The following is a 22,979-nucleotide window of genomic DNA, read 5'->3' as shown; positions in this document are numbered from 1 at the left end:
GCTCATGGGATTCACCTGGATCAGCTCATGGGATTCACCTGGGGCTCTGCAGGTGGAGCAGTGCTCCTCAGGGAAGATCAGCTCATGGGATTCAGCACATGGAGGCTGCTGACAGGACACACTGGGATCTTTGGTTTATTTTCCCTGATCTCTGATTAGGAGTCAAACAGTGCTGCCCCCCAGCATTCAGGAATCATCAAACCCAAGGAAATGCTGACTTCTGGGGTTTTTTCTCTCTTAAGCCATTCATATTGCCACCCTCAGGATCTGTTCTATCCTACATCTCACTCCACATGGTCATTCTCATGGAGTCACAGGACTGCAGGAGGAGTTTAAGGGAACAACAGAAGTTCTGTGACAAAAACCTGGGAGCTACCTCCATTCTGCAAGAGCTGCATGTGATGTCCTGGATGTGAGCCTTTCCAAAGGCTGGATTCACTGATTCCTGTACCATGGCCCTTGCTCACTTTGCCACCAGAAAATGAGTTTTAAATGTCACCTCCTGGGAAACCTGGAACACTTTTTCCCTTACCGCACAGTACCTTGGGGAATTATCTCATCCAGGCTCAGGCTCCTGATCTCCTGCTGTGGTACAGACAATTCCTGGAGCTTTTCTCCCACTTTCTGTCCACATTCCTTGCACTGGGGATGGCTGTGAGCTGCCTCCCCTCGCTCCCATCAGCTCCTGTTCAGGCAGCGATTTTGGACAATCCCATTCCTGTTCAGGCAGGGATTTTGGACAATCCCCTTCCTGGGCTGGGAGATGGCACTGGGCTGAGCAGGATCAATAATGAGCCTGATGAAAGCCCTGTTTGCCTCTGACCATCTCTGCTGCTCAGGACTCTGAGGAAAGCAGATGCAGGAGCTGTGGGACCAACCCCTCTGCATGAAATGTTGTGGTCTAAGGTCTAACCCTGTGCATGCCAAGGGAATGCAACATGGCCAAACCTGCACACGAGGGCTATGGAGCAGCCTGTTTTCCCTGGGAGGGGCCCTGCAGGGAGTGCCTGGCTGGGCTGGAGGGGTCACACCCTGCCACAAGGCACTAGGCCAGCACAGGGCACTTCTGGCCACGGTCAGTCCATCTTCAGAAACATCACAGGACAGTGTGGAGATGTCAGGTCACTGGTCACACATCCAGAATGGGACAGGGCAAAGGGACCAGCAGTACCCTCTGCAGAAGAGCAGAAGGGGGGGATGGGGTGAAAAGTGCCCCAAAGGCTGGAGATGGGGACAGGGGAGCAGGGGGTGTGTGCAGTGAGGGACCAGCACTGCACATGGTGGTCACAGGGCAGAAGGACCTGTCTGCCTTCCAGGCCCAGGTGGACATGTCACAATCTGAGCTGTACCCCACTGTTTCTGACAGTTTTACAGGCTCAGAATGAGCCTGCTCTCAGGAATAGGTAAAGCAAGTTGAAGTCCACCAATGACAGATTCTCCTGCAAGAGCAGGACCTGATCAACCCTGATCTGGTTAAGGCAGTTTGCACCACAAGACACTGTGAAAAGAAGCCATGAGGTTTTCATTAAACAAACATTTCTGTCTTATAACCAACCCAGGACTCTTTCAGGGAAAGGATCAAATAAACCTAAAACAACTGACACAATTTCTGAGTTTCTGGCTGAGATGAACACCCCATTACCCGTTTCTTACATTCTTTTGGCTCTGCAAAGCAGCCAGAACCCCCTGACTGCAGGAAAGCAAAGCTGCCCTGGGGCAGTGCTGGGACCCCAGGCCAGGGCACAGAAGGGGCCCTGACACAATCACTGGAGCCATCATTTATCAGCCTTGTTATCAGCCAGGGTGCTTTGATTGACAGTAGTGTGGGACACAACAGTGCTCAGGCCATCTCTGCACAGAGGGAACAAAACCCAGTGCTGGCATGACAGGATAAAGCCAGCCTCTCCAAACTTTTTCCAATTAGGAAATTTGATTACATTTTGCATTTGATTAAGTGCTGCAAACACCTTTAATTTCTGGAGTGCTGCACTCCCTGGCCTCTCCTTCACACACATTACCCAAGGAGTGAGTGAGCTCTGCAGCTCCCCTGGGTGCTGCCTCAGGCAGAGACTTCTCCAGAATGCCTGTGAGCTCAGGGAATCCCTGAGAACTTCCTGGTGACCAATCCTCTTGGAAACGTCACTTCCAACCCTGGCCAGAGTGGCAGAGGATTGAAGCCCCCCCTGCCAGCTCAGTGGCAGGCAGCAGTGGGAGTTGTGGCAGTGAGTGCCCACTGCAGGCTCCCAGAGCCACCACAGTGTGTCTGTGCCCCTGGCTGAGGCAGCCCTGAGCCCCAGCAACCACCACAGCTCCAGCAAAGGGTTAATCAGCTCTGGGGGCACGGTGCCAGGCTGCTGGGATGAGCCAGGAAGGATCTGTGCCCCCAGTTCCCTGCAGGACTGCAGCTCCTGCCCACAGACAGAGCAGGTCTGGGATTCCCCTGCCAGGGGCTGGATCTGCATCTGGGCACTCAGCAACACCTGAAAGGTTCTCCTCAAGTCAATTTGTCTAAATATTCTGAGGTTAATGAGGCTCTGGGGCTCTGCAGCACCCTGGAGCTGGGAGTTCCACAGCTTCAATCATGGACCACAAAAAAGCCCAAATCACTCTTTAAACTTGTTGCTAATAAAACTATTATTTTACTATTAAACTAAAACTGTTATTTTACTATTATTATACTGGTGTCCAAGAAGGAGCAAGGACTCCCTGAGCCCCAGGACAAGTCCCCAGCTCTCAGAGGGCAGACCAAGGGCACTGTCTGGATTTTCCCCCAACAAATCCTGGTCCAGCATCCCCAACAGGGATAGAACATTCCAGTTGTTTTATTTCACCTTCCCCATGACTAAACCTTCCCCAGCTTCTCTTTGCTGAGTCCAGGGTGCTGACAGAAGGGCTGAAATGTTGCAGCTGCACAATGCAGTGCCTGGATGGGCAGAGCAGGGGTCAGCTGTGGGCTGTGCAGGGCTGTGAGGGGCTGAGGGCTGATGGCAGGGCTCTGCAGGGCTGCTGAAGGGATTCTCTCTCCAGCGTCCCCCTGCACTCCTGCTGCAGCACGTGCTGCTCCAGAGACACTGCTGGGTATCACTTCTGATCTAAACATGGTAAAGACCTTGGCCATGTTTCAGAGCTCTGCTCGAAGAAGAAAAGGACCCCTTGAACATTAGGATTTCCATAGGAACATTCTCAGGGTGAAGGTGAAGCTCCCCTGGGCTGGGGAGCCCAGGCAAGGAGGCTGTGAAGAGCCCCATGACAAGGGAAAGTGCAAGTCCCTCCCCAGAGTCAAGAGTATTTTAAGAACAAGAGGCACTGCAGGGACTGCTCAGGGAGGAGGAGGAGGAGTGAGGAAGGAGGAGGAGAGCAGATCCTGAGGGGAGATGAGGCTCTGGAAGGAGAGATTAGGGCTTTGATGGCTCTGCAGTGCTGACAGCAGCAAGCTCTGCCTCTCAGGGATGCCTCAGGTTTAGCTTTTATATCTTTCAGATTTAGTGTGTGGGTCTGGGCTTCATATTATGGGATGGTGAGTTCTCTGCACAGAGCAGGGAGACAAAACAATTCCTGCTCTAGCTGGGGACCAAGGACAAATGAAGAGAAATCAAGGAGGATGGGACTTCATGGGCTGGAGCTGTAATTGGACAATTAGCTCCAATATGCAAATGGACCAAAACTTTTTAAAAACTGTGAGACCCTGTGACCGGTTGTCCATTTTTTTGTGGCCATTTTGGGTTGTGCTGCCCAAGGTGGATCTATTGAGGATATCCTTTTAATAAATCCCTACTTCATGCTTTAGCTCAGTCTAGTCTCTGTTCCAGGTCAGCCTTCACAAGGTGGATCTATTGAGGATATGCTTGTAATAAATCCCTACTTCATGCTTTAGCTCAGTCTAGTCTCTGTTCCAGGTCAGCCTTCACAAGGTGGATCTATTGAGGATATGCTTGTAATAAATCCCTACTTCATGCTTTAGCTCAGTCTAGTCTCTGTTCCAGGTCAGCCTTCACCGGGCATCAGCAGCAGTCCCTGCTCTGGGTGTTCCTGAGCCTCCCTGCATCCACTGGCATGGGAGAGTGACCCTGATTGGGACAGAGGAGTAATGTGAGGGGTCACTCTCACAACTCAAAGGCAAATATCATGTATATATGTTAAGAGAAGTTTTACAGATTTATAGTTAAGTTTCACCCCCCTTGCATTGTTATCAGGGGGTGGCCTGGGTTTGGGACATTTGGGAGGGTCAGCTCCTTACTGTGGCAGCACCTGAACCTCCAACTGAAATTTAAGGAAGTGATCTCCACCACTGGACAGGGAGAAGTTGATGGACAGAACTTTGGGAGAGCTAAAGGGTTAAAAGGCAAGACCTCCATTGTGTGGGTGAGCACATGGTGAGCACATCCTCTGCTCCTGGTGCTGTAATATTTTCTCCATTCAGTCTTCTGTTGTATTTTTGGTAAAAGTTTGTATTTTTAAAAGGTTTTAATAAACCTTTTACATTTTTTTGGAAGTGAGCATCATTTCTTACAATGGGGGCTGAGCATCCCTGCCCTGCTGCAAGGAGCTGCAGAGAGCAGCACCAGCCCTCTCCCCAGCCCTCAAGGTTACAGAGCACTGGGGAGGAGAGGGTGTGCATGGTGACTTGACAGAAATACTAATCCAGCTGAGCTGCAGCATTAGGGAAAGAAATTAATAGGAGAACCTGTAAAAAGCATGTAAATAACGGGCATATCTGGTTATTTATCCCTCTCCTGGGCAGGGAACAGTGTTCCTCTGATGTGAGCCACAGTTACACAGCCTGGGGGGGAATTCTGCAGCCAGTGATGAAGTTAAGGCTGGAGCTGATCCATGAACACCTGCAGAGGGTTTTGTACCCCTGCTCCTGTCCTTGACCCCCTCCACCAGCACCTGCATCAGCTCTGGCACTCATGGGCTCAAAAATAAGCTCTTTCAACCTACTAATGTGCCAGAAAACCAATGTGGGACAAGAGATGAGCTCAGTAGGGTCTGGGAAGCCAGGAGGGCGTGCCCAGCTGAGCACAGTGGCAGGGAGCCCTGGGTGAGAATGGGCTCAGCTCTTGGTCAGAGCTGTCACATCCATGCAGGTACAACAGCACACTGCACAACAGCAACAACAGCACGTGGGGACATTCTTCTGCCAGAATCCCTCAGGAAGGAGCTGTGCTGGTGGTGTCTCACATGCAGGAAACATGCCAGGATGGTGTGGAGTTAAACTCCAGGCTGAGGTTGAGAGAGAAGATCAGCTCCTGATCCTGCTGCTGGCTCTGTGACCACGGGAAGCTCTGATGGGACAGACAGGTCCCTCCTGGCTTTGCCTCTGGGGCTGGAAGTCAAGCAGTCCCTTCAGAGAGCCCCATCCAAAGAGCTGTTCCCATCTGGAGGGAGGCAGGGCTGGCCCTGCACCATGGCTGTGGCCCCTCCGTGTGCTGGGAGGGCTCTGTGCCACAGGGCACTGTCCCCTGGCACCCAGGAACCTCAGCAGCTCCTGGCTTGGAGGGGGGCATTCCCTCTGAAATCCCCACTGTTCCTGCCTCCCCATGGATCCACCCAGCTGCCCTGCCTTGCACAACCAGCACAGCACGAAGTGAGAGGTCCAGGAGGAGATTTTGACAGGGATTGAATATCCCTGTGTTCAGAGAATCCAAGGCAGAGTGAGACAAGCCTGTTCCTGAAGCCAACAGACAGCACAGCTTGGCTTTTATTCCTCTTTTCCAAAGCCCTGCTTGTCCAAGGGATGAACCAGTGGGTTGGCAGAGGTCTGGACCATCTGAAACCTCCCCAAAAACCCGCTCCTGAACCTTGTCCTGAGGGTCCTGCACAGCAGAGCCTCCCAGGGCAGCTCCAGCTGTAACCTCCTCTCCTGTTTGTGTGTGTGCTGTTCCTCTCCCTCTCCACCGTGTCCCTTTCCTTGGCTACTCCCAGCACAGCTCCCCTGCAGGCTGAGCTGTGCTGAGGGACAGGCAGAGCCCACAGGGTGCTCAGCAGAGGTCTCTCAATTGCTGCTGGCTTCTACCAATCAACCTCCAAACTTGTTGAGATTCTCTCTAATCTGCTTCAGCAGACACTTTGTCCCAGGAGGACTGAACTAAATTGAGTTGCAGGGCTGCAAATCACGCAGCAGCCTCATTTTAATCATGGCTATTCAAGTGCTAAGGAATGCACAAAGTAAATACATATTTGTTTTTAGGCCATCACTTGTCCCATTTGCAAGAGGAAAATGAATGTGCTCAATCCCTGAGGCTTTGATCCTCGCAGGATAACTTGGGAAATGAACCTGCCACAGGACATACACCCTTGGTTCAATCCTCTCCCTGCTGCCAGAGCTCTTCTCCTGGGTCTGTTAAATGTCTCACTCACATCCTCAGTTTTAATGGGGCTTTAACACTTCCCACTGTGCCTGCCACCCCCTCTGCAGTCCCTGCTGCCTTCCTGGGCACTGATTTCCCTGAGCAGTGCCCGGGATCCAAGTGCCAGGGTCAAGCTGTGCCCTTGTCTGAGCGCAGGCTGCAGCCAGAGCCCGGAGTGCCCAGTGCTGCAGGTGCAGTGCTGGCTGTGCCAGGCTGCCCAGGTGGTTGGCTTTGCAGATCAGTCCTTGACTTCTGTGCTACTTCAAACACATTTGAATAAATACTCTGCATCCCGAGATTTGATCAGCCTGCACTCCCAGTGCTGCAGTGTCCTTCTCTTTGGCGTGCCCTGCTCTCTGTGGGGATCAGCCTGGCTCAGCTGTGACACAGAGCTAAAACTCTGGATGCTCTGGATGCATGCCAGGCCTCCACACTCTTCTCCTGGGCATTCCCCCTCCTTTAGCTCTAGCTGTGGTTTGGGATCTTCCCTATGCTCCAAGCATGAGTCAACCTCTGGTCCCTTTGCTCTCCCTCTCTGCCCTGCTGTCCTCCCATTGTAATTCCTGTGTCTCAAACCTGTTCCAAGGTCATCCCACTTCCTCCCTGAACTTAAAATTCACCTGAGCAGTGCCTGCTGCTCACAGTTTCCCCACTTGGATCACAGCTCCCCTCTCAGCTAAACTGCACCTGGCAGGGTCAGAATAGGAACAATTCCTCTTCTTAATCTCCAGATCAAATGTACCCACAGGACCCTGGCCATAAAACCTCCCCAGCCCCACTAACTGAGGGCAGCTGCATTTTTTGGATGCCTTACCCAGCTCACAGATTCAGTGACTGTGGCAGTGGCAAGCTGATCAGATGTGACATTTCTGGCTGTGCCCTCCATTCTGCAGTCCAACAATGGTGCCATTAATTCCACAGCTACCTGGGGAACCTGCTCCGAGCTCCCGAGCCTTGATCTGGGCTTTGGGGGCTGTTCTGCAGCTTCACTCAGGAGCACTGGAGTGAATAATCTGGATACTTTTATAGAGAGCAGTTGCTAAACAAAAGCTGCACATTCTGGAACATTCACTTGGGGTTTGAAACAAGATGTGGGAAAGGAAGAAGTGACTTAAAATTTCAGGTACCAGTGACATTGATAACGTTGGTGTACAGAGCAGGCAGGGACAACAACAACCACCTCCCTGCCCTGCTGTCAGCTGATCCTGCTGCTGTTTGTCCCTGAGGGGTGTGGGAGTGCGTGGGTGGGGATGAGTGGCCAAGGGGCAGCAGCCCTGGCCTCACACTGACAGTGCTGGCTCCCTCCTCACAGCAAGGAAACCACCCTGGGCTGCCCCCAGACAGCACAGAGACCACCCTGGGCTCCCTCTGGACAGCACAGAGACCTCCCTGGGCTCCCTCTGGACAGCACAGAGACCACCCTGGGCTCCTCTCAGACAGCACAGAGACCACCCCAGGCTTCCTCTGGACAGCACAGAGACCACTCCATCCTCCCTCCACACAGGACAGAGACCATCCTGGCCTCCCTCCCGGTATCAGAGGCTGGGCTCCCTCTGGACAGCACAGAGACCACCCTGGGCTCCTCTCAGACAGCACAGAGACCACCCCAGGCTTCCTCTGGACAGCACAGAGACCACCCCATCCTCCCTCCACACAGCACAGAGACCATCCTGGCCTCCCTCCTGATATCAGAGACCACCCTGCCTCCCTCCAAACATCACAGAGACCACCCCGGGCTCCCCCCAGACAGCACAGAGACCACCCCATCCTCCCTCCAGACATCCCAGAGACCACCCTGGCTCCCCCCAGAGGGCACAGCGAGCAGCCCAGCCCCAGCAGGGCTGTCCTTACCTTCTCCTGGTACTGGCGGCGCGAGGAGTCCAGGGACTGGATGAGGGCGGTGGCGTGGCCGATGAACATGGCGTAGCAGGTGGCCCCCACGATCATGCTGAGCATGGTGAGCCACACGTCCGACATGCCCACGGGCGCCTGCTGCCCGTAGCCGATGCACAGCATGTGGCTCATGGCCTTGAACAGGGCATACGAGTACTGCTTCCCCCAGGAGTCGTTCTGCAGGGACAGGGCACAGCCTCAGCACGGGGACACGGCTCTGGGGCAGGAAAGCACCCCTGGCACCGCACCCAAAAACCCCTGTCGGAGCCACCTCCATGTGTTACACAAGAGATTTAATTCTTTGGTGGCTTGGAGTGCTGGGGGGTCTTTGAAAGCAAGGAGGGCTATGGAGTCTCAAGCCACAAACCCCTCAGAGCCCCACAACTCCCATATCCCTCCCAGAGCCCCTACACCTCAATGCCCCCATAGCCCCATAACTCCCATATCTCTGAGCCCCTACACCTCAATGCCCCCACAGCTCCCACATCCCTCACAGAGCCCCTACACCCCAATGCCCCCACAACTCCCATATCCCTCACTGAGACCCTACACCTCAATGCCCCCACAACTTCCATATCCCTCACTGAGACCCTACACCCCAATGCCCCCACAACTTCCATATCCCTCACTGAGACCCTACACCTCAATGCCCCCATAGCCCCACAACTCCCATATCTGCTCCCATATCCCTCACTGAGACCCTACACCTCAATGCCCCCACAACTTCCATATCCCTCACTGAGACCCTACACCCCAATGCCCCCACAACTTCCATATCCCTCACAGAGACCCTACATCTCAGTGCCCCCACAACTCCCATATCTCTGAGGCCCTACACCTCAAACCCCTCAGAGCCCCTACAACTCGATGCCCTCAGAGCCCCCATAACTCCTGTATCCCTCACAGAGCCCCTACACTTCAATGCCCTCAGAGCCCCATAACTCCCATATCCCTCACTGAAACCCCCAGCTGAACTCAAAAATCCCTGTTGGAGGCACCTTGACACAAGAAATTTACTCTTTGTTACACAAGAAATTTCATTTCAGAACTCCCACCACCCCACAAGCCCAGCTCAGTCCATTTGGAAAAACAAGCCCAGATGCCAGATCTGAGATCAGCACTTTGGCCCTGGTTTTTAGAGACTCCATGTGCTTTTTCCAGCAGGGAAGGCAGCCAGTGTACCCTGCTGGTAACCTGGGATAAACCCAGACGATGCACTGGGAGAGCTTCACAAAGACCCACGTGTGGGAGAGGGCACTGAAGCAAATCATTTCTTCCTCTGGGAAATGGACTTGAACTGAGAACTGTAACAGAGAGCCTGAGCAAGGCTGCCAGCAGCAGGATCTGAGAGTGAGGAAAATCACTGCTCAGCAATTTAGGAAATGGCCAGGGCCTCTGGTCATTACCTGGAGAGATGAGAAGGGCAGAAAATGAAGTTGGTAATGTCTGGACAGCAAGTTCTTCTCAGTGCAAAACTGGGCTTTTTCAGAGAGCTGAGGAACTACAAAAGGTCTCATTTGAGAGCAGCAACGTCCTGCCAGGAGAGAGTGCTGAGACACCTTGTGCTCTCCTGCAGCACCTCAGCATGGCACAGAGAGAAAAGCCAGCACAAGTTTCCTGCTGATTCTGCTTAGCCTGAGCTCATGGTGGAACAGCTCGAGGTGCATTTGCCATCCTGTGGGTATTGTCTGCCAGCAAGTTCTTGCTGTGAAACCTTGAGGAGTAACTGCACTGGCATCACACATGGCTCCTGCAAGGATGTGAAAATGCCTCTGAGGTGACACTCATGGCAGCACTGGGCATCATTCAGCTGCTCCCTGTTCCTAAAGGGGCCAAGGTTATGGATGGAGCTCTGCAGACACAGCTGTGCCTGCTTGGAAGGTCCCTGCACAGGCCTGCTGCTGGCTTGTCAAGAAACAGGGAGTTCTCCTGTGACCTCCATCCAGAGCACCAGTGGCCAGCAGCACTGGGAGCTCTGGAATTAACTGGGCACCTCCTGGAGGCATCTCATCACAGCCAGGGGGTGGCTGATGACCTCCCTGCAGGCAGCTCTCAGTGCCACTGATGTCCATGGAAACTTCTCACTGTCCTTACGGAGAGCAAACAGTGACAAAGCTGGCTGGGAGCTGGGCACAGGCTGGAACCTCTGCCGAGGGCTGGTGCTTGGTTAGGAGATAAGCACACAGACAAAGCCGATAGCATTACCTGGCCAGATTCAGTTTCATTGTGCAAGACAGGCCTGATTCCCACTGCAGCAAGAAGGGCAAAGCCGCACAAGTGACAGCAGAGCTGACACAGGAGCAGTGGCACAGCCACAGCCCGGGAGGGACTGCTCCTGCTGCCGGTGCCAGTCTGTCTGGGCTCACCTCCCAACAGAGCAGGACCTGGAAAAACCACCCTGCAGCCAGGAGAGAGGGGCAAGAGACAGAGTGGCCATTGGTGACTGCTGCTGGCTGTGCCCTAGGCTGGTGTGTGAGGAGCCCAAAGGAGCTGCACACAGGGCAGGACAGGGCACAGGGAGTTTGTCCCCTGGCCAGGGCACAGGAAGGGTCCGGCCATGGGAGCTGCCAGAGATGGGAGGCCAAAGGAACAACCCCTCCTGCTCCTCTGCCTCCAGGCTGTGCTGGGGCTCTGAGCCTAGCCAAAGAAGTGCTGGGTGCCCCCAGGTTCTGTGGCACTTTTGGTTTCCAACCCCAGGCTCTGTGGCACTTTTGGTTTCCAACCCCAGGTTCTGTGGCACTTTTGGTTTCCAACCCCAGGCTCTGTGGCACTTTTGGTTTCCACCCCCAGGTTCTGTGGCATTTTTCATTTCCACCCCCAGGTTTTGTGGCACTTTGCTGACCCAATCTGCTCCGTGCAGGCACAGGGCCTCTCACACAGCTGCCACAGGCACCCTGCCCTGCCAGGAGCCCCCTTCCCTCAGCCCTGCACTCCTGGCACTCTGAGGCCATGGCCCTGCACTCAGGGCATGGCAGCTGCTGTGACTTCCCTGGCTTTAGCCCATCCATTGTCCCTCATCCTGAGACAGCAGCAGGCAGTTGTCACATTTGGCCACTCTGCTGAAAATGCTGCATCCCTGCAAAGGTGGGAGCACAGTGCCAGTGCCACGGAGTCCCTCAGCCCATGCTGCTGGGGCACAGGGAGCAGAGCAGCTGCCCAGACCCATCCCTTGCTGAATGAATTCCTTCCCCATTCCCCACTGGCTGCTGCAGGGATGCTGCTGCCCTGTGAGTTCAGTAGTTTAACAGGGCAGCACATCACCACAGACCTGAGAGCAGGGACAAAGGGAGCTGAGGGAATTCCAAAGGGAATCTGGGCAGACAGAGCAGTAATAGCTGAGCTGGAAAACTGGCTGCCAGGCTCTTTAGTGGCTGTGAACATCTGGGTACCAGGCAGGCTGGAGGTTTAAAAGCCATTCTTCCAGCAACTTGCTGCTTAGGAGTGCTGTTTCCAAGGAAGCTTGCCAGTGTTTTGTAGGAATTAGTCATCCAAAACTCTGCCATCCAGCACTCCGAGCCCCTGCAGCCTGCACAAACGCTGCTGGCTCCCTGGGAATTGCACAGCTCCGAGCCCCAGCCCGATTCCCAGCAGCAGCAGGGCTCCTGTGAGGACAGGCTGAGGGTGCCAGACTGAGGCATGACAGACTGGGGGGTGGGAGCTGCAGGAAAACACTGAGCTTTCCAAACAAACCCCGAGCACCCAGCTCTGCTGGGAGAGCACGTCAGGGCTGCTCAGAGAGAGGCACTCGTGTGAAGGGGAAGCCTTTCAGAGCAATTACCTTCAGGGTAGCCGGTGTGAAGAGCACTGGATGCTCTGTGATGATTCTTCACTTACAGGCCCTGTACCTCTTCAGCTGTCAGGTTTTTTGTTTCCCACAGGATGAGCAGACAGGTCAAGCCCACAGCACTTTAGGCCAGACCAGAAGAGGTTCCAGATGCAGTGTGGCCACGGGTTTATCAGCACCAGGTGCCTCACACTGCCACAGCTCCTTCCTGTAAGAGCCATTCCCTATCTAACACCCCAGATACTGGAGTGGCTAAAATGGCCCATTAGGGCAGGGAAATGAGGCCTTAAACTGCAGGGGGAAAATGACTCCTCGTTTAGCAGATCCCAAAGCATGCAAAAGCAGAGCTACAGATCTGTGCCTTTCACAGTCAAGAGGGGTTATCTCAGAGGCACCAAGAGACTTTGCAAAAAGCAGTGAAATGACTTTGAAGCAGTTTCTCAGACTGGTTTGTTTTTAACATCCAGTGCTGGAAGGGCTTCTCTGGCATTAGAGTCTGGCCTGCTCAGATCCACTTTTGAATATTTGGAGGCAATTCCCTGGAACACTTCAAAGGCACTGCTGGGTTCTGTAGTACCTTAGAAGCACCTGAAGGCAAACTGTGGTGTCTGACAGAGTACTTTGGTTCTGATGTACATGTGAGTGTGCCTGGTTGAATCCTCCCTGGAGAGGAGGAGTGAGATGAGTAAAAACATGGAGAAGTACTGGAAGTTCTTGGCATAGGGGTGTAGTCCACCATGAACACCTGGAGAACTCAGGAGCTGTCTCTGACCATCCCTGCCCACCCCTGGAACTGCTGGGCTGGGAAAACACCCCTCCAGATCCAGTTTAAAGGGTGGGAGTAGTGGGGGAACACATGGAGATGACAGGTTCAACTTCACTTTGGACAGAACCTGCCTGTTCCAGCCTTGTTTCCAAGGGAAGCTCACATGGCCTTCACCTGACAGCAGGGATCTTCTCTGAGTGCCCCTGTCCCAATGATCCCAGGCAGCCTTTCCTGGGAGCACTCCAAAGAACCCTGTGCTCCTGGAGATGCCCACCTGGGCACCCACCCCTGGCCTGGGTGTTGGTACCTGTACCCAGCACAGAGTGCTTCTGCCTCCTTTCCATGCCTGCTGCTGTGCCCATCTCATGTTGCTCGCAGCCGGCCTCCCTGGGCAGCCCCTGCAGGTGCCTGGCACCCTGCCTACTGAAAGGTCAGTATTCCCAGTTATGGGCTGTTCTGCCTGCCCACCCTGCTCTGGACTGGTTTTGGCCCCAGCTGGGGAGAGCATTCCCTGTGCCTGTCAGAGCATACCTTGGGCTCCACGTTCCCAACCCATGGAAAGTGCTCCTGCTGCTCCTGAGACTGTCCAGAATATGGAATCTCCTGCAGATTCCTGTGCCAGTGACCCTGGGCTCCAGGTTCCCACCCCATGGGAGCAGCTCTGCTTCTGCTGCCCATGACAGACTGTCCAGAACATGGAATCTCCCTCAGATTTCCATGCCTGTCACCCTGGGCTCCAGGTTCCCCACTCCATGGGAAGTGCTCCTGAGACTTTCCAGAACACGGAATCTCCCTCAGACTCCTGTACCAGTCACACTGGGCTCCATGTTCCCACCCCATGGGAGCAGCTCTGCTTCTGCTGCCCATGACAGACTGTCCAGAACATGGAATCTCCCTCAGATTCTTGTACCTGTCATCCTCAGGTCAAGCTTCCCCCACCATGGGAACAGCCCTGCTCCTGCTGCTCCTGAGACTTTCCAGAACATGGAATCTCCCTCAGATTCCCGTGCCTGTCACTCTCAGGTCAAGCTTTCCAACCCATGGGAAGTGCTCCTGCTGGCCCTGACAGACTGTCCAGAACATGGAATCTCCCTCAGATTCCTGTGCCTGCCGAGGGAAGGCAGGAGGGATGAGCTAGCCCAGAGGCTCGGGGGGAGCTGGGAATCCCCCCAGATCTGTTCAGGATTGCTCTCTCCCATTCCTCTCCCCCCTTTCCATCAGCAGCCCTCGGCAGGGTGCTGTGAGCAGGGAGGGGCAGAGCTCCAGGGGAATGTGTTCTGCTGGAGGGGAGGCTGATCAGAGCTTGCTGCCGGGTCTCAGGGACCTCTGTCCTCCCTGCAGGGTCTGTGGGGTCAGCACAGCACCCAGGGGACGAGGCCACGTGTTCCCAGCAGCTTTCAGGGCTCAGCAGAGTTCAGATCTCTGGGAGAGGAGCTGCCAGGCCAGCTCTGGGGGAGCAGCACACACTCTGCAGCTGACTCACCAGTGTTTCCAGTTTTTAATAAAGTGCACTGCAGGGAAGCTAATGCTGAAGCCCCTGGGATTGGGAGTCAGCAATTAATACTGCAAACATCCTGCCCTGCTGTTTCAGGAGTCAGCCAGACACCCACAGCTTCCACGGCTGCTGAAGATGGAACACGAGGCATGTGGAAAACACCCAGATGAACCAGACTCGGGGATTTATGGAGGCCCTGAGACGATTTTGGCAACACCAGACCCTTCACAAATCCCCTGGATGAAGATCAAACCTTTAGGAAACAGATGGGAGGTGATGAATCTTCTTTCCCCGCAGCATGGAAATGAGGGCTGGTTTTATGGAGTGCCAAGTGGTGGGAAACCCCGGAGCAGAGGAAGAGCAGCACCAGCACACTCACAGACAAAGCCTCCAAAGCATCTGGACCTCACTTCCAGCTCCCCTTGGCTGCAGCAACTTCAGAAGATTCCCCTTTTCCCAGATTTCTGGCTCCCGTGTGCAATCAGGGCAGCCATGCACCAGGATATTTATTTATCTCCTCAGAGCTCCCACCAGGCTGGTACAGAATGTCCCAAAATCCCTGGCACAGGGGCCAGCCCGGCCTCTCCCCTCCCAGCTGTGTCCATCCCACAGAGCCATGCTGGAACCTTCCATCCACATCCTGCCCCCAAAGCCTGAGAAGAGCCCAGAGCTCCATTTCTTGTTTCCTGACTCTGTGGCCTCTCTCCATACTCCCCTCCAGACTGGATGTAAATTGTTTCACTGATATTGCCACCCACATCCACTCTGGTCCCAGTGACAGGCCTGGAAATCTTCTCAGGAGATTAAAGGACATTATTGGGAGAAAAAAACCTACTTCTTCCCCAAATAACTGCTGCACTCTTTGTTAAACATTCTAACCCCAGGTTATTTCGGGGCTGGCATATTCCTACAGCTTCTGGAGTGGAAGCCCACTGAACTATAGGTGGGGCATCTCTCCAGTTCCTCATCTCACTTTCCTGAGGCTCCATTTTCAGAGATAATGATTTTTTTTCACTTCTTTTAAATGGAACTAAAAAAAAAAGAAGGTGATTTAGCTGCAGGGAAGAAGCAGAAAAAAAAATCTCCCAAGGCAAGTTTAATTCCCAGCTTCAGAGGCTCTCAAGGCTGGGAAGACAAGGCTGCAGCACGAGGAAAGCTCTGCTCTGGATAGGAGCTCCCTCCCCTGCCCTCCTGGAGCCTGCTGAGCCTTCCTGCCTCTGGAATGCATCCTCCCGCTTCTCCCCAGCCTTGCTGCTGGGATTTGCCTCTTTTCTTCCTCTGTCCCATTCCTGCCACTCCTGCAGACCCTTTCCCTTGACTAGAGCTGGCAGCTCCAAGCCCAGCTTGCACCCCTGCCCCGAGGGATGGATGGGCAGAGCCAGGAGCTGCTGCTGCCATCAGCAGCCACACGCTGGCATGAGGGAACTGTGCTCCAAATGTGCTGCTCTGAAGCCATCCTGCCATGGCCAAGTCACCCCAGGAAGGGGATGAGGCCACCTGCACCTCTGGGCTCCCTGGCATGAGGAGCTGAGCGTGCTGCTGGCCCCGAGCAGCACAGTGGGGTCCTGATCTCTGACTGCTCCTGCCACATCAATAAAGGCAGCAGGGCAAGGCCAGGCAGCTGCTGCACAGGTTGTTGTTCTGCTGGAGATAAACAGAGGGTTCCAGGCTCCAAACTGGCAGTCTGGCAGCAGCAGGAAGAGAACCATTATTGCAGAGAGGAGAAATGAATAAATAAACAGCAAACAGATGACTTTTCCATGGATGCTCACTCCTGCAGGCACGGGCAGCCCGTGCCCACAGCCTGCACGTGGGAGGCACGGCAGGCTGGCACATCTTTGATACATTTTACATTTGTTCTGTTCTACCCCAGTGCTTGATTATTTCCTTTATTCAAGAAGAAATTGGCGGGGGAATCTGGAGGTTAAGAACTGCAATAACAGGCAATTTTTTAAGCTTTGTCAGTTTTTGCTGCTTAATCAACTGGACATTGTCCCTTTGAATAAAAGCTCCTGAATTCTCAGCAAGATGGTTGAAAGGTACAATGGATTTGCCCTGCCTTTGCCATATGGTGTCAAACTCCCTCCCAGCAAGAGCAGGCACAGCCTGGGATGGCACTGGGCAGTCTGGCTCCTCATGCTGTGACCGTGGCTCACTCCGGGGTGGGTGGGTGGGCACACCGACCCTTCCAGGGGGTATGGGGCAAAGGGCCAGCAATGGGAATCATGGATCAGCCCTGGCTCTGGGACTCCATACACTCAGATTCCAGCGGGAAGCAGTTTCCATGCCCGCTCCTTGCTGCTCGGTGCCAGGAGAGGGAGCCTGGCTCCTGCCTTCCGTGGCTCTGCCCGGGCCGCTGCTGCTCCGAGCCCCGGGATTGTCCCTGCAGGACCTGCCCCTGTCCCGGCACTGTGTCCCTGCAGGACCTGTCCCAAACCCGGCACTGCGTCCCTGCAGGACCTGTCCCAAACCCGGCACTGTGGCCCTGCAGGACCTGTCCCAAACCCCGCACTGTGTCCCTGCAGGACCTGCCCCCTGTCCCGGCACTGTGTCCCTGCAGGACCTGCCCCCTGTCCCGGCACTGTGTCCCTGCAGGACCTGCCCCAAACCCCGCACTGTGTCCCTGCAGGACCTGCCTCCCTGCCCACAGCGCCGGGAAGCGCTGGGACGGCCCCGGGGTGAAAGGAGGAACGGGAAGCTGGGGGATGGCAGCGGGTGCTACAGGGGTGACACCCAGGGGTGGGGTTAGGGCTGAGACATGGGATAGGGAGCACGGCATGTGGGATGCTCCAGAGGGGAGACCCTGCCCACCATCTCTGAGCTGGTTATTTGTATTTAATTATATACATATATATACATACATACACGCATACATACAGACACACACACATATATATACACATATAGACATACATGTATATAAGTATATATAAATAACATATCTAAAATATTGTCTATTACAATATTACAATATTATATATACAGTACATAATACCATATATTATAGATTATAGATTATATATGGTATATACTAGTGTATGGTATACACATATATATATATTATGGTGTATATATTCTATATAGTATATATTATATACTATATATTATATACTATATATTATAATATATTTTTATATTTTATATAATTTTTATGTTTATATATATTTATATTTAATTATTTATTATGAGCTGATCAAGTGGATGAAATATACAACACCTGGCATCGGCCTCACTCTTTGGAAAGAGACAATGGGAAGAGAGTGGAAACAGGGGGAAAAGACAGAACGGGGAAGAAAGGAGGAGCCCAAGCCGGTACAGTGCTCCCTGGCTGTCACTCACCACCATGCGGTTGAGGGACACCCAGCAGTCGTCGGGGAAGTCCTGCAGCATGGGCACCAGGAACTGCAGGCAGCCGTCCCAGTGGCACAGCAGCAGCATCATCCCGATCAGGTTGACGATCCTCACCACGGCGCTGGCCAGGTCGTAGGTCATGTGGAAGATCTGCAGGCACACAGGGCAGTGAGATGGCAGCTCCCAAAACCAGCCCCCAGTCATTTCACACAGTGCCAGCCTCCAGAACCCTGCTGAAGGGACAGGAAAGCTGCACCAGCCCAGCTCAGGCACAGTGTGCAAGGACCCAGCTGAAAAACAGCTTAAAAACCAACACACAGACCCAGGCAAGCAGAACCAGCTGAAAAACAGCCTAAAAACCAACATACAGACCCAGGCAAGCAGAACCAGATGAAAAACAGCCTAAAAACCAACATACAGACCCAGGCAAGCAGAACCAGCTAAAAAACAGCTTAAAAACCAAAATACAAACTCATCATCAGTCACCCCTCTTGCCCTGCGACTTTGCCTTCTAATTGACCATTAAAAGCTCCATAACTCCTTCAGTAAAATAAGCTGGTTGCAAATATTTCTGGACCATCAGCTACTCCTCAGGAATCAACTCTGTAATTCCATCTTTTGGCTGCAATGCCCTTCCTTGGTTTCTGTTCTTGCTGGGTACGGGTTCCACAGTGACCCACGGTGGCAGCTGCATGTGTACTGGATGTCAGCTGCAGTCTCTGCACGAACCAAATGCAACAAGGAACGGCCTCCAACGCAGCAGAGGCTTCTGGAAGAGCATCTGGTTCATCTCTCTTCTTGTGGTCCTTGTATTCTGCTGCTACACCCCTGCCCAGGTGGGCAAGGAAATGGAACCATGGCAGAGGGGGCTGGGTTTCCTCATCTGTCAGATCTTCATGTGGAAAATAAAGCTGCAAACACAACTTTCTTACAGGTCAGAAACGACACAGCCCTGATCCAGGGGTTCAAGTGCCTCACCTGGGCATCACCTTCAAGGGACATGAGTGAGTGTCAGGGTGGTTTGTGACACAGGGGACAGGCTGTGTGATGTGTGCCCAAATCCATACACCTCCTGGCTGCTCCAGTAGGGACAATCCTGCTCTTCTCACCACCACGGCACCGTGTGCCTGCCACCTTTGCCCACACCACAGATCGGCCTCTCATCCCACAGGAAGGCAGCTCAACAGCTAAAACAGCACAAACCTTTGTTATCAGGCAAAGGAATCACATTTTTCCAGCTGGAATTACTGCTGTTGGAGACGGCAGTCCAGCTGGAATGTCTGTCTCCACACCAGCCATGCCCACCTCAAGGTTGCATGCCCAGTGATGCCCACATGCCCAAAAGGATGAATGGTTTGGATAACTGCTGCTAACCCCATTATTTCCCTGCATCCAGGCTGGAGCCCACACTGCCAGTGTGAGAAAGGCCATTTGAGTGATCTTTCAGGGTTGAAAAGAAGAATATCTCCAAAATCCAGCATGAAAGGCTGTTCTAGGAAATCCAGCTCTCGCTGCTGACTCAATAGGTCAGTATGAAAGCTGAGCACATAATTCATACAGAATAATTCCTCCTGGTTTCCTCTGTTTTCCTCCCCCTGCAGAAATGATCATTCTCATTTAGATAACCCAGAGCGAATCCATCCTGTTGGAATGAGAGCCCGGGGCTGTGCTTTTAATGAAGCTGGAGCAGCAGTTTGCAGAAGGATCTTTTGTGCCACCAGGGTTTTTCTGTGCTAATGACTTTTCCTCTCACACCTCCGGGTGTTTTTCAAAGAGCTCCAGCCCTGCTGGAACCCAGGGAGCTCCAGGCAGGGGCAGGGAGAAGCCCTGTCAGATTGAGGTAGGACCTGCCGTCCTCCCTTTGACAGATGAAAAGCAGAGAGCGAAGAGCCCGAGGGCATGGATGGCTCAGGGAGCAGGTGATGGATATGGAGCTTCTGAGAGCAGGGTTGGGATCCATCCTGGTCAGGCTTCATTTGGTGCATGCAGAGAGGGGAGAGGGTGGATTCAGCTCCTACTCTGACTGGAACACCAGAGCCACTGGATGGGAACAGATCCCTGAGGGTGACACACCTGGGCTGTGGCACGAGAAGGAGCTCAGGGATTCCCAGGAGTCATTCTGATTATGAACTGCTAATGTCTGAGCTGCAGGTGAGACAACTCCAGTTCCAAATGTCTCAGGAGTTCCCAGCTCCTGCCCACTCCTTGGAATACGTTTGCATTCCCATGCAAGAGAAAAGCAGGAGCAGTCCTGGTGCAGGAATGACTGCGAAGGGCTGGGAACAAACACCTTCCACTGAGAAGCTCCTCCTGCAGAGGTACTGGTTTCACGGAATTCTGACCCAGAATTCTGGCCCAGAAATGGCTCACCAGGGAGAGGAGGGCCAGGAACATTCCAGAAGGGCTGGTCCCTGCACAAGCACAGGAACGTGAGTGGTAACTGCAACCTCTCTGGTTTCCATCAGGAACACTGAGGACTTTGTGTCCTGTTGTAACACAACCCAGGCTGGGTCCCAGAGCATCACAGCTCTTTCCACCCCAGCACTGCCTGTGCTTGCTGACTTTCTGCTGCTTGCACTGGGGAAAAGGGAGCCAGGAGAAGAGCAGAGCATGGATTCCCATTTAAAGAATATTCTTGGACAGAGTTAATATCTCTGTTTTTTGACAGACCAAAACAAGCTCTGGCTTCAGCATCGCTGCTACAAAATCAGTGCTGTCCTTCCAGCCAAAGGACACCTTGCAATTCTTGTGGAAAGGACAGCTTGGGAAAGTGGGAGGAACAAAACTTCCCTCCAGAAGTAATTTCGGGTTATGTAAGAGCTCCATCTTGGAAACTCCACTTATACAGGATGAGCTATCGGGATCCTATCAGGAATGTGAAATCCTGCCAGCCCCAAATAACTGTGCAGCCCTCCTCCATCCTGGACTGCAGCAGCACTCCTCCAAGCTCAGCACCTGAGCTGCAAGGAATCAAGGACACCCGGGAGAAGTGGGGCCTGGCTCTGGCAGTGGCTCCAATCAAGGCTGTGTGGTTAATTAGGTGTGCTGGTCTGTGCTGGCACAAGGCTCAGGTGCTGTCCAAACCACAGCCACCACCATCCCTCTGCTCCAGGCTGGCTGGGGCCACCACCATCCCTCTGCTCCAGGCTGGTCATCACCATCCCTCTGCTCCAGGCTGGTCACCACCATCCCTCTGCTCCAGGCTGGCTGGAGTGACCACAGTCCTGCTCCAGACTGGTCACCACCATCCCTCTGCTGCAGCTGGGGCCCTGGGGCTGCCCTGTCCGTGGGCACATCCTGGGGCACTGTTGGGCAGAGCAGCAGCTGCTCCAGGCACACCCTGCCAGGGCCAGCCCTTGGCACAGCCCCTGGCCCTGACCCTGCTGGCACAGCCAGGCTGGGATCTGACTGCACATCTGGGCTGGGGTCTGACTGCACATCTGGGCTGGGGCCTGACTGCACATCTGGGCTGGGGTCTGACTGCACATCTGGGCTGGGGTCTGACTGCACAGCCAGGCTGGGGTCTGACTGCACATCTGGGCTGGGGTCTGACTGCACATCTGGGCTGGGGCCTGACTGCACATCAGGGATGGGGTCTGACTGCACATCTGGGCTGGGGTCTGACTGCACATCTGGGCTGGGGTCTGACTGCACAGCCAGGCTGGGATCTGACTGCACATCTGGGCTGGGATCTGACTGCACATCCCTGCTGGCTTTTCACTCTCTGGAGGTCTGTGCCTGGAGCCAAGGGGCTTTCCCAGGCTTTGGGGCCCTGATGCAGAGGCACCCCAATGATCCTGGCTGAGGCAGGGCAAGCCAGCACTCTGAGCACTGGCTCTGGCAGGCCACACTGCCATCCACGGGGCTCCTGAACAGATTCTGCTCCACAGGAAAGCACTGAAACTGCTTGTTGCCCTTCACTACTGCACTGCCAACGTGGCAGGAATCCTGTAGCTCCATATCCTGGCTGGTCCCGAGCCAGTGCTGGTGTCTGTGCCCACACCATGGTTAATATACAACTGTGATAAATCCCCTGGGGATAATCAAGGAGCTGTGACACTGCTCCAGCTTAACAGAAGCAAAGAACTTACTCTTCATTTACGGCTTAAAAAACCCACAGACCTGAGAAGGAAATACAAATCTCAAAAGAGAATCAAAACAGTCTCATATGCTGTTGTGAGTGCTCCAGGGTCAGAGTTAAGGTTGTTCTGCTGTGAGGAAAAACGTGTTTACTCACATTTAAGAAGAGTATTTGTGGGCTGTGGGGAAGAAAGTTGACATGTCTTTCAGTCTGCCTTTCTCTCCTTGGCTTTTGAAGATAACAGAGGTAAAGATCCATTTTCTTCACAGAGGCATTAGCTGCCTTTTCAAACCTTAGTGTTAATCTCCCAGTAGACTGGGGATAGGTGGGTGCTGCAAAGAGCTTTTCTGAGCCTAAAATCCAGTTTAGCCAGATTACTGAGGGTGGCTGTGCTGAGGCCCTGCAGCAGCAGCTGCTGTGGCTCTGGATCACCCAAAACCACTCATCGTGTTCAGTCCCAAGACCAGCCTGGACAACGAGCTCATTCCAGCCAACGTGCAAACTGAAAGCAGCTCACTGAAAAAAACCTGTGATTTGGGGGTCAGTGCCAGTTCTTGTGGCAAATGTCACCTTCTGCACACCCAGGGCGAGCCCTGACTGCACAGCTCACTGAGCAGGGGAAGGCTCTGGGAGCCCTGATGAGCACAGGGAGAGACAAAGAACACAGAACTGGCAGGGTGGGCTGCGCCAGGAGGACAAACCTGCCTGGGCACACACAGGGCACTGAGGCACAGGAGCCCTGAGCATGGCCAGGGCACACAAGCCTGGGCACAGCCAGGGCACACAGAGCCTGGGCACACAGAGCAGCCCTGGGCACACAGAGCAGCCCTGGGCACACAGAGCCTGGGCACACAGAGCCAGGGCACACAGAGCAGCCCTGGGCACACCTGGGGCACACAGAGCCAGCCCTGAGCACAGCCAGGGCACACAGAGCCAGGGCACACAGAGCAGCCCTGGGCACACAGAGCCAGGGCACACAGAGCCAGGGCTGAGCACAGCCAGGGCACACAGAGCAGCCCTGGACACACAGAGCCTGGGCACACAGAGCAGCCTTGAGCATGGCCAGGGCACACAGAGCCAGGGCTGAGCACAGCCAGGGCACACAGAGCCAGCCTTGGGCACACCTGGGGCACACAGAGCAGCCCTGGGCACAGCCGGGGCACACAGAGCCAGCCCAGGGCACACCTGGGGCACACAGAGCCAGGGCACACAGAGCAGCCCTGGGCACACCTGGGGCACACTGAGCAGCCCTGGGCACA

The 22,979-nt window shown here is 54.1% G+C and overlaps 1 protein-coding gene across 1 annotated transcript in view; it reads right to left on the bottom strand.

The window, feature by feature from the left end:
* Positions 1-22,979, bottom strand: part of HCN4 (hyperpolarization activated cyclic nucleotide gated potassium channel 4) — a 105,659-nt gene that overhangs the window by 26,379 nt on the left and 56,301 nt on the right. The window contains exons 3-4 of the mRNA XM_039723100.1: positions 17,628-17,789; positions 8,202-8,420 (exon numbers count right to left, since the gene is read on the bottom strand). Coding sequence (XP_039579034.1) covers positions 8,202-8,420; positions 17,628-17,789 — 381 coding nt within the window. The remainder of the gene's footprint in view (positions 1-8,201; positions 8,421-17,627; positions 17,790-22,979) is intronic.

The sequence above is a fragment of the Passer montanus genome, unplaced genomic scaffold (genome assembly GCF_014805655.1).
Source record: "Passer montanus isolate IOZ18808 unplaced genomic scaffold, ASM1480565v1 scaffold5, whole genome shotgun sequence".
Classification (NCBI taxonomy): domain Eukaryota; kingdom Metazoa; phylum Chordata; class Aves; order Passeriformes; family Passeridae; genus Passer; species Passer montanus.
This window is presented reverse-complemented; position numbering and strand designations above follow the sequence as displayed.